Source organism: Crocodylus porosus, unplaced genomic scaffold, assembly GCF_001723895.1.
Source record: "Crocodylus porosus isolate Cpor-Errol unplaced genomic scaffold, CroPor_comp1, whole genome shotgun sequence".
In the NCBI taxonomy this organism is placed as follows: Eukaryota; Metazoa; Chordata; order Crocodylia; family Crocodylidae; genus Crocodylus; species Crocodylus porosus.
Window position 1 is genome coordinate 5,091,306 of NW_017728949.1, and position 13,185 is coordinate 5,104,490.

At 41.4% G+C, this 13,185-nt stretch overlaps 1 protein-coding gene across 6 annotated transcripts in view; it reads left to right on the top strand.

Moving 5' to 3' along the window:
• Positions 1–13,185, top strand: part of PARD3B (par-3 family cell polarity regulator beta) — a 761,176-nt gene that overhangs the window by 71,310 nt on the left and 676,681 nt on the right. For all 6 annotated transcript variants that reach the window (XM_019553770.1, XM_019553769.1, XM_019553768.1 and 3 more), the window contains exon 3: positions 2,909–3,010. In XM_019553770.1, the coding sequence (XP_019409315.1) occupies positions 2,909–3,010 (102 nt within the window). The remainder of the gene's footprint in view (positions 1–2,908; positions 3,011–13,185) is intronic.

The window sequence follows — 13,185 nt, forward strand, 5'->3', positions numbered from 1 at the left end:
GCTGCCTCTCTCGCCAAAGAGCGGGCTGTGGTCATGGAAGCCAAAGCCTTCCTGATGACACTAGCTCCGCAGTCTTTGGTTCACTACGTGGATCCTCCTCTCCCTTTTCTTGAAGATAGGCAAAATGAACAAACGTATACAATTTGCAAATGGGTGGCTTCAGTGTGAGATTGCAGGCTAATTCCCAGAATAAACAGGCATATTACAAACAAAGATATATTTTTATTTGCCTAATTAGTCTTTCCTTAATCAGCCATGTTACACCCAACACCAAACAGATAGAGACCAAAAATCTTATGGTGAGTATGGTGAGCAGTCAAGTTGTTCTGGAAGTGTCTGCAGCAATAGAGAGGATGCATAGTAATGTCTGTTATGTTATTCCTCTGCAGATGAAGCAGTAACACTAGCTGTTCTGTCTTGGAGCTAATAATGTACCACATCTGCTTGAAAGCTGATAAAAATATATTTATCCTTTTTTTAAAAGCTGAGGGCTTAAACACAGGCAGAATAAAGTAAATATATTTTTTCGTGCAGCTAAATAGGTTTCTGTGTCGAAGACTTGTACTCAAAAGTTTAATTTAAACTGTTATGTGATGACTTTGAGATATTTGTTAATTTACAAGAAGGTAATGGTTTGTAACCTTTGTTTTATGAATTGAAAAGCCCTATAATATACAGCTTACAGAATAAAAGAAAGGATAAGGTTGTTAGGGAAAATGACTTGTCTAAATATTACCTTTAGAAGGGTGAAATATTCTTGGCTTCCTAGTATATGTTTTGTATTAATCTCATCAGAGTAATAAAGATGTGAATTGGGAATAAATGGGTCTGATCGTGCTATAATGTACAGTGAAAGCTGGTCCTGTTTTTACTGAAGACTGTAGTAGGATTTGAAACAGCATGCTTATCATATTTACTTGAATCTAAGATGATCTTGAATTCAAGATGACACCCCTCCATTAATTAGATGGGGAGGAAAACCGATATTTTAAAAAAAAATTTCCGTGTATAGAAATCTAATTATTGGAGGATCTTGTTTAATTCATTTCCCCCACCCCGCCACCACTTCAGGAGTGCAGGCATTGGGGTGGCAGGTAGTGTGGGGAGGTCAAGCAGCCTGCCCCTTGGTTGTGCCTGTCTTCTACCATTGCTGCCCCCCCCCAGCCTTTGGTCTCTCCTGCCCCCTCCCGCCTCTGCTGTCTTCCACTTACCCCTAGCTCCATGGAGCTTCATGCTGGCAGGCTCCATTCCTGTTTTAGCCTGGAGCACTGAGCACAGCTGCAGCCATACACAAAGCCTACTGGCATGAAGCAAAGGTAAGAAGGGGAGGAACAGGGGCAGGCAGAGGAACAGAGGCTTTGTGGTGGAGGGAAGATAGGGTGCAGAGGTGGTAGGCGTGGGGGGCAGGCAACAGTTGCAGCGTTAGCCACAATTTGGGGTAGGGGCTGGAGCCTGTGTTCAAGGACCTAGTGGTCTACAGACATAGGTTAGGAGTGGAGGAAAAGGATGCAGCGGAGCTGTCAAGTATTATGTTGATTTAACTTCTTTTGTTTTGTTTTTTTCTAGTTTTGTCTTAAGTGTTAAGGTAATGGGATAAGGTGAGAAGGAAAGGCTGTTAAAGGGAACAGAAAATGTGGGAGGCAAGACTAGAAGAGGGTGATTGAGACTAGGAACACAGGGCCTTTATTCCAACATCATTTCATGTTTGTGCTCTCTCTCTCTTTCTCTGAATCAGTGAGCAGTTTAAGTTGGAAATCTGACATTATAACCATGCAACATGATGCAGGAGTGCAGGGAAAGTCCTGGTTTAACTTTCTGTCCTCAGCTCTGTGCTGTTGCTCCTCAGTCTATTGTAGTCAGGGAATTTCTATGAGTGCTGATTTCATCTATCAGTAATGGTATTGCCTTTAACCTTCCTTTCAACTTTTAGAATTGTCCCCTATACTGAATAACTGAACTTTTTTTTTCATGTAGACTGGCATGAATTAAGAATATAATGGCATTCTTTGTTTTTTGCTTTAATTCAAAGGCATTAACACTTCTCTTTTCATCTACACCTCTTATGTAGTTTAAACATGTTGTCATTTTAATTTTTTTTTTAGCTTGTTTCAGAAAGGATGAGCAAGTCAGCATAATATTTGCCAACATTATTGATCACTAACTGCTGATTCAGTGTTCCGTCACAGAGTTGTATGTTTATGGCCTTTCTTGATATAAAGTGGACTGGAGTTGTGCTTTTGCTGTGAGGGAAGAAGGGTTAAGTCTTCTATTGAAAGGGAGTAGTTATGTTTAAGGATATGAGGAGTGCATTATCTTTAGAGGTCTGAAACTTGTTTCCTACTGTATCTTGTTGAGTTGCATAGATAACTCAAGCTCCTTGGTTGGGAAAACTATTTTGTGCAGTATGCCTCTAGAGATCCATGGATCAACTCTCTTTTTGGGAGATGGATATTACTTTCATATGCAGGAAATACTCCTGGGGGAGGGACATCATTTTAAAAAGAGTATTTACTGTCTTACAAACTCATGAAGTTTTTTGTTTTTGTTTTTTTAAATTAAGTGAAGCAGCTTGATTTATCTACTTTTTTTATATATATAACCGTAATCTGGCCTTGTTTATATTGGGTAAACAAAGAATTAGTGTATGACAGAGCAATGCTTAAGATCAAGTTGCTTAATATATTATTGGTAGAAAGGGTTTTTTGTTTTTTTTCTTGAAGAAACCCCTACCAATATTATTAAATTATTTCCAGGTGAAAAATTTAATCAAACGTAGATTCTCTTTTGTTCTTCCCTTTAGTAAAGAAGAGGGAAGTAAAATATAGACTAGTCTAATGGAATATTTGTTTTGATCAAACTATCAATTTTTAAAAAAGCTTGACAGTGTCTGTTTTTCCCCTCTCCCTAGGACCCTGCTTACTGGGTGAATATTCACCACCTGGAGTATACAGATGGAGGGATCCTGGACCCTGATGATGTGCTGGCAGATGTTGTGGAAGACAAAGATAAGGTAGATGAAAAGCATGCATGTCAGTAACCAGGGGAGTTTTAAATTCCAATATTATATTTACTTCTCTGTGTACATCAAATAACAGCATGAACTTCATGAGCAAAGGTGATGTAGCAGTTTGGTATGTTTTCAAATTGAGCACATCCACTTCAGAGTGCTACAGTTACTGTTTTCATTCAGTTGTATTGCAACAGCACTAAGTATAGCAAAAGGAGTTGAAGTAGTCTTGTAAGTTTTTGATACTTGACTTAAAATGACCCTTTCAGTCAAAGTTTCTATCAAACTCAGATGGTTTTTGGTAAAGGAGAGAGATGTAATTAAATACAGTATTCAACTTTGTGCCATTAATACTGTTTCTAAATTTAATGTTTTGGGATGAACACACAAGGAGCTTCTTTCTTTTGATTTTCACAAAAAATCAATGCGCTCTGCAAGAGAACTGAAAGTCTGTGTGGCCGCTTGAGTACACGTCTCATGGGAATTCCTAAAACCATGGGTCTCCCTCCACTTGGGAATTCCAGAGTGGAGGGGTCGTCTATCTGCATAGAAATACCAGACATGTTGCCTAGTGATTCGGACAGACAAGCTTCGTGAATTGACAGATAAATTATTTGCAGTTTATAATGCGTAGTACAGTTCATAATTTCAATATATTGTATACATAAAATCTAAAATCCTGAAAGTATTAAAGTATGCTTGAAAAAGAAATAAAAACTAAAAATTCTAGTTTTTATTGTCCATTTAAGGAAACGTCCCATATTAAAAAAATAAACTTTTTGCCACTACTAGCACTGATGATGAAAGAATGATCCATAGGCTGCAAACTACTTTGTACAAATATAAATGAGAGGGAAGAGGGATTCCTGTTTGTTAGATGGAAACTGTTTCTTTGCACTTAGATTTGACTTGCTGCCTCTAATGATTATCAGTTCAAAATGTTAGATTCCTTTATAATACTAAATATTTTAACTAATGCTAAAAAAATCTATACATTTTGAAAGTAATTATATGGTGAGTGGTAGTGAGGGCTTTAGAGCATTTCATTCCAGATTAGTTGTATTTCACTGAATTAGCAATTGCAAGAAAATAGTCCATTGTATGCATTTAAAGTAGGCATCTAATGAAATTTATAGTCTCTAAATGTTTTCCATTGAATTGTACATTGTTTGGAGAGCATGTGAGGCTGCCACTGAGATCATATTAGGCCGTCTTACAGTAAAACTGAAACAGTGGTTCATATATTTCAGTTTAATGTAGCCATGTTAATGGTACTGTTTTGGATAACAATCCACAATTGATACATTTTACTAGGGGTGTGTGAAACAGGCCATATTCAATTTGGATTTGACCCAAACTGGGGACAGTTATTTGACTGGTTGATTTGATTCATTGTTGTGATTTGTTCGGCCGAATCCAGATCTGAAGATTTGGTGCCGATTTGAAGAATCGGTGATTTGGATATAGACACAGCTTTCAATTTTTTTCTGTGTACCTTGAGGTATGAGGTGTGGCTTGTGAACACTGTGATAGTGGGGCAGTTGGAGCATCCCACGGGAGTGCAGGGGGGCCCCCGTCCACATGCTCAGTGGTGAACTCGGAAGTGGACTGGAAGTACATCCGGTCCGCTTCCGGTTCTGCCACCAAGGACACAGGAGACCCCCCCGACCCCCCCCAGCTTGGCGATTAAGCCGTGGGGGACTCCAGGTCCCCCCCCCGACCCAGAAGGCCCCAGTTGCTGAGCCGGGGGGGCACCTGTGTGCTTCCCAGCGGACCCAGAAGTGGACTGGAAGTGCTTCTGGTTTATTTCGGGGCCCACTGCCAAGTGCACTGGGGACCCCCCCTCATGCTTTCGTGGGATGCTCCATCTGCCCCAGCATCTCAGCATTCATGAGCTGGCTGGTACTTTGAGGTATGTAGAAAAAACATTTAAAGCTGCTTCTATGTCCGAATCATCAAATCTGTCTGAATCGATTTGGAGGGTTCTGATTTGATTCAGTCTTGGCCTCTGAAACTTGGGCCAAATGCCCGCTGAATTGAATCGCCGACCAAAGCTTCACACAGCCCTACATTTAACCTTTTTTGAAAAGGCTGTAAATTTTAGCACAAATACTCCTTAAGCACACTTTTAAGCAGCACTTTTCTGTACCTATTTATATATAATACAGACTATGCATGAGATCAGTCCAAAGTCAAGAGGTTCATGATTTACCATCTATTGTAGTTCATTGGGCTGGGCTGCAGTAGTCAGCAGTGTTCTAGCCATGGTGACCCCATAGCTCAGTACTGCTCTGTGTGTCTACTCGAGATAGCCCCCCCCCCCGGAAAGGATTCGTGCTCTATGTGGTAGTTAGCCCCTCACTTCTGACTGGAACCAGGTGTTCTTATCATGAATTCTGGGATCCTCCAAAAACTTATATGCAAATGAAGCACAGGGCAACCTGGTTTGGCTCTACCTCATGGGGGGCAGGGCTGCACTAATCATATGTGACAGGCTGAGTAAGGGAGTGATAGAGGGATTCTGGATGAGCTGTCTGAGGCCCTGTTTGGTGATGTTTACCAGACACTTGAGGCTAGTGAAGAAATGGGAATAATTGGAAAGGGGAAGGAAGGATATAGTCCAGCTGTAGAAGTCGAAATGTATTCAGTGTAGTGGCTCACCATGACATGAAAAAAAACGTCGGCACTAAGGGGAAGTGTACTCATTGGGGTACCATGTGTGTTATTCAGGTTGGCTGCACCAACCTACCCTTGTGGTAGGTTCTTATCAATGTGTTTGTCAATATGTTTGCCCAATATGGACCATGTGCTTTTTATGGTCATGCTCAGTGTTGGCTACATTTAATCAACTTCATAGTTGGTTTCCATTACTGGGCACAGGCTGCTTTTGGCAGCAGCTTAATGACGGACAATGTAATGAGGTTTCTTTGTAAGCAAATGTAAGACAAAACTTTTTCCTTCATGATAAATGCGGGGGGGGGGGCAGTCTTGTGTGCAAGTAAATATGGTACTTTAAAAGTCGATATAACTTCTGTAGTTTATGGCAAAGCACTTGAGAAATAACTCCTCATAAAGTTTCCAGACCTGTTTTTATGTGCTAAATCCAAGAGCAGTGTCTGGGGTAGTAGTGACATAGAATAGAAATATGAATTGCAAGACCCAGAATCCTTTTTATGGTATGTTGGAAAAGCAGACTTATGTTGCCTTCAATGATCTATCTGTATGTAGAAATTGAATATCTAATTTTACCTACCTCCACTATTTATTTTAATCTCTTAAAAAATGTTTTGGCTTCACAGAGTAAGTGATTAGATTCATAAGAATGAAAATCATCCATCCCTGTAACCATCAGTTTTTTAAAAGCCTTGACTCTAACCTAGATAGTATTTTGATGGGTACTTATAGGAATTAGTTAACTTCCTTACATAATTCTTCTTTAACGAAAGCATACAAGCAAGTGTACAGAACATCTATGTAGTGTTGAGGACTTACCTAGTTGATTGAAGCCTGCTCCAGATTTCTGCCACAGATGGTTTCCAGGTTTCCAACATCTTACAGAAAACCTTCATAATAAGGCATAAAACCTTTTATTATCTAGTGGTATTAATCCAGTATTAGCTGTTTTGTTGCATCTTTCTTTTCTGCATGGCTGTTACACAAACAGGACTTCTTGTGGCTCTTCATTGCATCATTCTTATTCTGCAGGTTTTGTAGAAACCATCATGTAATCAAGAAGACACATTACTGTGTTTGCTTATTTCTTCGTTTATGACATTCATGTGAGTTTGGAGAGTAACTTTGTTGAGAGCATTGTCAATTAGAGGAGGGTTTATCAACTTTTTGTGGAGGAAAGCAAATAAAATCAGTAAGTAAAGCTGATTATATACTAAGAACAGAAAGAACCATTCACTCCTTTAGTCTGACCATGTGTATTGTACATACATTTCACCTAGCATAATAATTAAACCTTATTATTTGTACTGAACCAAATACTTTAGTGGTTGTATTGAAGACCATATATTTTCTTTGAAAATGGAGATACAAATATAGTTTATACCTATACTTTTGGTCAATGCAAACAGAGTTTATATATTCCATAATTTGTTAAAAAAAGGCAAAGTATGCTTGGATTTTGCTTACTGTTAACATTTTGTGGTCTTTATTGTAATATAATTGTTAAATGGAAAATGGACTTCAAACTGCAACTCTTCAGTTGCAAAGAAAGGGCTGGTCTATTCTGGTCATGAGAAACATGCTTGTGTTACTTAAACTAGGATTAATGTAGATATGCCTGTAAGGAGGATAGGTTTACTCTGTTCATTTGTTGGCTCTTGTCCTTTACTTGTCCAGTTTCTTGCAGAACAGCTTTAGACTGTTTAAAATCTATTACAGTAGTGTTTAGAGACTTGTGACTCTCCATCTTGGAATTCCAGAATTAAACACGTAATCAGAATCTGTAGCATTTACTTGAATTAAATGAGCTTCCTTTTGAGCAAAGGGGTGCTCTCTCTTTTTTTTTTTTTAAGAATCTGTCTCCTATGAAAATTCAGCTGTGACCACTTTCATACAACATCTTAATTTTGGTACAAAAGCTCTCCTTATTAGAATAGTTATTTGGCTAAAAAAGGTATAATTTTTCTATCATCTGTTAGTTATGGTTTCAATATTACATATAGTATTAAATGACGGTAGAGTTTTTTATTTCAATTTTGTGGTCAAGTTTCACTGGTATTTTATCAGTGCGTATTCCACCATATTGAGATTTGTAAGTGTAATATAGAAATACAAATACAACAGTTAATGGGCTGTCACTGACTTGAAAATTCTTCCTTTCTGAAGTGACAAGGTAGGATTCCATAATTTTAAGGTCGTCTTGAGGTCTGTTATAGGCCCTTAAGTCTTTCGCAAGGTGGAGCTATTGCTATAATATTTTTTTACTAATATAAAGAAGAAGGTTTTATTTCTTTTTTGGACATTTTAAATTTGTAGAGTAACAGCTTTAAAAGCTAGCAAGCATTAGAGCCCTTTTTGAACAATAGAAAAGTTATTATATTGTCAGTCATTTCTAATGTGAAAGAATACATGACCTTTGTCTAAATCTTGGATTTCAGTAGATTTGTGTGTGCTGTGAACATGTCTATGCCTAGTTATGAAAGGATAATTTAGTTAACTTCTCTTTTAAACATAACATTTACATCACAATGGTTTGAATATGTACCAAACACTTGACACACAACTTTCATTTTTAGATGAAATTTTAGTTCTAAGAAGTGCTTAGTTCTTGGTTTCAAACATCAGTTGCTTGACAGATTTTAAATGGCTAGCTCTTGGGTTTGGTATCAAGTCTTGCCCCCACTCCCCTTTTTGTATCTCTATGAACTACTTAAATGATCTGAAATGGGACACAGAGAAAAGGTGGCTTTGACTGTATAGATGCCTCTTGTGACTGGTAGTTAATTTGCTAAGGTTAGAAAGGGAAATCTGCAGACTTTAGAGGGGTGTGTGTGTGTGTGCGGACATGAGGGGAAATAGAAAAGCTTGTTAGAAAGGACTGGTGCTGTGGAGTGAGCAGAGGCATTTATTCAATAGAATATCAATTACTCCTTGGAAAAGCATTCCTCTCCTAGTAAAGATATCTTTTAATCAATCCTCAAATTGCCTGTGAGAAGTGGTGCCTTACTGGGACTTGGATATTGCTGCTCTTGGGTCTAGTTCAGTCATTTCTGCTGCCTGTTGTTGCTAAATAGTTTTCTCTTAATGCATCATCTACTCTCCATAGCTTATGCTTTCTACATAGCAGCTGTCTGGAGAGATCCTGATAAAGTGGATCACATTAATAGTGGCAGTATTGTTTTACAAAAAGGGGTTTCTGATCAGGCCTCCTTCATCTTTGTGGACCTCTTTAGTCTGCTTTTCTGACTCTCTTCTTTGTGATGGAGAGGAGGCCAAAGAAAATGTACTCTTCCTCCTTCCTTAAGAAGGAACTGAAGAAGTGGCTTGGCCCTAGGATGGACATGCTGTGGTGGAGTCTGTGGATAGCACAGTCCAATAATGTTGGAGATTAGCCTGCTGCTGTTCTAGCTTCCCTTCTGCTTCTGCTTATCTCTATGCCCTCTCATTCTAGAGTCATGGTGATGGTAAGGGGAAATCTGGGTGAGCAACATGAAGGGTTTAGTAGTCTTCTTTGGCAATCCCTCACAGTCGCGGATGCTTGTCTTCCATGATTATCTTGTCTGTGTGTCTGAAGATGGCTGATGAGGCCTATCCAGGATTAACAGACTATTGCAGCTTGGACATGTGTTTCTATGTGGGGTGGGTAGTGCTGGATTTTTGATTTGGTCCACAACATGCTGTTTCTGTTGCTCCCGCTTTTCCATCTCCTGTTGTCAAGCGATTTCAAAGTACTGAGGTACCTGCAGCAGGCTCTTCCTTCTTTTCAGGTGGTCCTGGGCAATAGTCTCCTATGAATTGACATTAATGTTACATTTTTTTGAAGTTGGCTTTGAAAATGTCCCTGAAGCACTTTCTTTGCCCTCCTTGAGTGCACAGCTTGGCTGAACTGAGAGACTAAAACTTGCTTCTGGAGTTAGACATCTGAATGACATGGCTGGCCCAACAAAGTTGAAGTCAGGTGATCATTGCCTCAGTACTCATGGTGTTTGCTTGTGGGAGAATGCTAACATTAGTATGTCTCTCTTCCAACTGGATTTGGATGATTTTCCACAGGCAGTGTTGACGGTACTTCTCCAATAACTTTAAATGTCTCCTGTATGTTGTCCACATCTCAGCTCTGTACAGCAAGGTGGGGATCATAACTGCTTGATAAACCACGAACTTAGTTTCGGATCTGATGTTGCTGACTTCGAGTACCCATTTCTCTTCAAGAGTCTAAAAGCTGCACTTGTACGTTTGAGGTGATATTGGATTTCTCCGTTGATGTCAGTCTTCTGCAAGAGATGGTTTCTGAAGTACGGGCAGTGGTGTTCTCCATGGATCTGGACTACTAGGGTTGGGGACTGTTCATTAGGAGCTTGTTGGTGGAGGCCCTTGGTCTTATGAATGTGTTTAAATGTCAATCCCGTTTTCTTGTATACCTTGGTAAAGACCTGAACAATTGCTTGAAGGTCTGCTTCTGAATGAACACACACTACAGCATCATCAGCATACTGGAGCTCAGCGATTGTACTTGGGGGTGGTCTTGGTTTTGGCTTGGAGTCTGCTGAGGTTAAACAGCTTACCATCGGTTGGTAGTTTAGCTCTGCTCTGGCTAGAAGCTTGTTGGTGGTCAGATGTCTCAATATTCCTTGCCTCAATGTTACAAGTGTTGGAGTAATGGTGCAGACTTGCTTAACTCCCATTTTAACCTCAAAGGGATCTGTGATGGATCCATTACAGAGAACCACTGCTCATATACCATCATGGAGCAGACAGAGAATGGTGACAAATTTTGATAGGCATCCATACTTCAGAAGTATTCCCCGTAACATTTTCTTGGCTGACAGTCGAAAGCTTTGGTGAGGTAAAGAAGGCCATATATCATAGAATCATAGAAAATGAGGGTTGGAAGGGACCTCAGGAGGTCATCTAGTCCAGTCGACTGCTCAAAATATGACCATCCCCAATTAGATCATCCCAGCCAAGGCTTTGTCTAGCTAGGTCTTAAAAATCTCTAAGGATGGAGAGTCTACAACCTCTCTGGGCAATCTTTTCCAGTGTTCTCACCCTCCTAGTGAAAAAATTCTTCCTAATATCTAACCTAAACTTCCCTTGCTGCAATTTGAGACTGTTGCTCCTTGTTCTGTCATCTGTCACTGCTAAGAATAGTTTAGCTCCATCCTCTTTCAAATACCCGTTCAGGTAGTTGAAGGCTGCTATTAAATCCCCCCCGTCTTTACTTTTCTAGACTAAATAAACCCAGTTCCCTCCGAGTCTCCTCATAACTCATGTGCCCCAGTCTGCTAACCACTTTTGTTGCCCTCCACTGGACTCTTTCTCCACATCCCTTCTGTAGTGGGGGACACAAAACTGGACACAGGCTTCACCAGTGCTGAATAGAGGGGAATAATCACTTCCCTTGACCTGCTGGCAATACACCTACCGATGCAGCCCGGTATGCCATTAGCCTTCTTGGCAACTAGGGCATACTGGTGGCTTACATTCAGCTTATTTTTCACTGTAGCTCACAGGTCCTTTTTTGCAGAGCTTCTGCCCAGCCAATAAGCCCCCAGCCTGTATTGGTGCATGGGATTGTTCCATCCTAAGTGCAGGACTTTGCTCTTGTCCTTGTTGAACCACATGAGATTTTCTTTTGGGCCAATCCTCCAATTTGTCTAGGTCACTCTGAATCCTATTCCTACCCTCTAGCATATCTACTACACCTCTCAGCTTGGTGTCATCTGCAGACTTGCTGAGGGTGCACTCTATGTCATCTTCCAGGTAGTTGATGAAGATATTGAACAAAACTGGCCCCAAGACTGACCTTTGGGGTGCTCCACTTGATACCTGCTGCCAACTAGACGTTGAGCCACTGATTACTATCCTCTGAGCCTGATGCTCCAGACCGTTTTCTGTCCACCTTAGAGTCCATTCATCCAGCCTGTATTTAGCTTGCCTGTGAGAATGTTGTGGGAGACCTGCATCAAAAGCCTTGATCAAATCAAGGTACGTCACATCCACCCATCTCCCCACATCCACAGAGCCAGTCATCTCATCATAAAAGGCAATCCAGGTTCATAGAATCATAGAAGTCGGGTTGGAAGGGACCTTGTAGATCTTCAAGTCCGACCCCCCTGCCTGGGCAGGAGAAGAACTGGGCTTAAATGACTCCAGCCAGGTAGGCATCAAGCCCCTTCTTAAAGACCCCCAGGGTAGGAGCCAGCACCACTTCCCTTGGAAGTTGGTTCCAGATCCTAGCTGCCCTAACTGTGAAGTAATTCTTACGAATGTCTAATCTAAATCTACTCTCCAGCAACTTGTGGCCGTTATTCCTTGTTAGCCAGGGGGTGCTAGGGGAAACAAGGTCTCTCCCAAACCCTTCTGGGTCCCCCCTAGTGAGTTTATAGATGGTCACCAGGTCCCCCCTCAGCCTTCTCTTGTGAAGGCTGAACAGGTTCAGGTCCTGCAGTCTCTCATTGTAGGGTCTGCCCTGTTGTCCCCAGATCATGCGGGTGGCCCTCCTCTGGACCTTCTCAATGTTGTCCATATCCCTGAAGTGGGGTGCACAGAACTGGACACAGTACTCCAGCTGTGGCCTGACCAGTGTTGCATGGAGGGGGAGGATCACCTCCTTGGCCCCGCTAGAGATGCACCTGTGGATGCACGACAAGGTCCGGTTAGCCCTGCCAACCGTGACCTCGCATTGTCGGCCCATGTTCATCTTGGAGTCAGTAATGACTCCAAGATCCCTTTCTGCCTCCGTGCTTTCAAGAAGGGAGTTTCCCATCTTAATAAGCGTGCTGTTGGCTACTATTGCCCAAGTGCAGCACCCTGCACTTGTCAGTATTGAACACGTCCTGTTTTTGTTAGCCCACCCCTGTAACCTATCCAAGTCTATCTGCAGTCTTTCCCTCCCTACAAGCGTGCTCACCTCACCCCAAATGTTGGTATTGTCAGTGAATTTAAATAGGTTGCTTTTCACCCTTTCGTCAAATCGCTGATAAAGAAATTGAACAGTGGGGGCCAAGGACTGAGCCCTGGGGGACTCCGTTGCCCACTTCCCCCCAGGTCGAATATGACCCTTCCACCACCACCCTCTGAGTACGACCCTTCAGCCAATCTGCAATCCATCTGTAGGCATCAATGCCACAGTCGCCCAATTTTTTTAATGACGATGAGGTGGGAGACAGTGTCAGAGGCCTTGCTGAAGTCCAGAAAGACTACGTCCAGGGTGACACCTGCATCCAGTGCTTTTGTGACCTGATCATAAAAGGCAATCAGGTTGGTCTGACATGACCTCCCCCTAATGAAACCATGCTGGTTGCCCTTGAGCATCATCCCTGAAGCCGGCCCATCACACATATGCTCCTTGAGGATCTTCTCAAAGAGTTTCCCTAGGATTGAGGTAAGACTGATGGTTGTTGAAGCATTTCTTGCCCTTGGTGAATCTGTGCTGGCTGCTCCTAATCCCCTTCAGTGCCAAGTGCTCAGGAATGGATTCCTCGAGGATCTGCTCCATGATT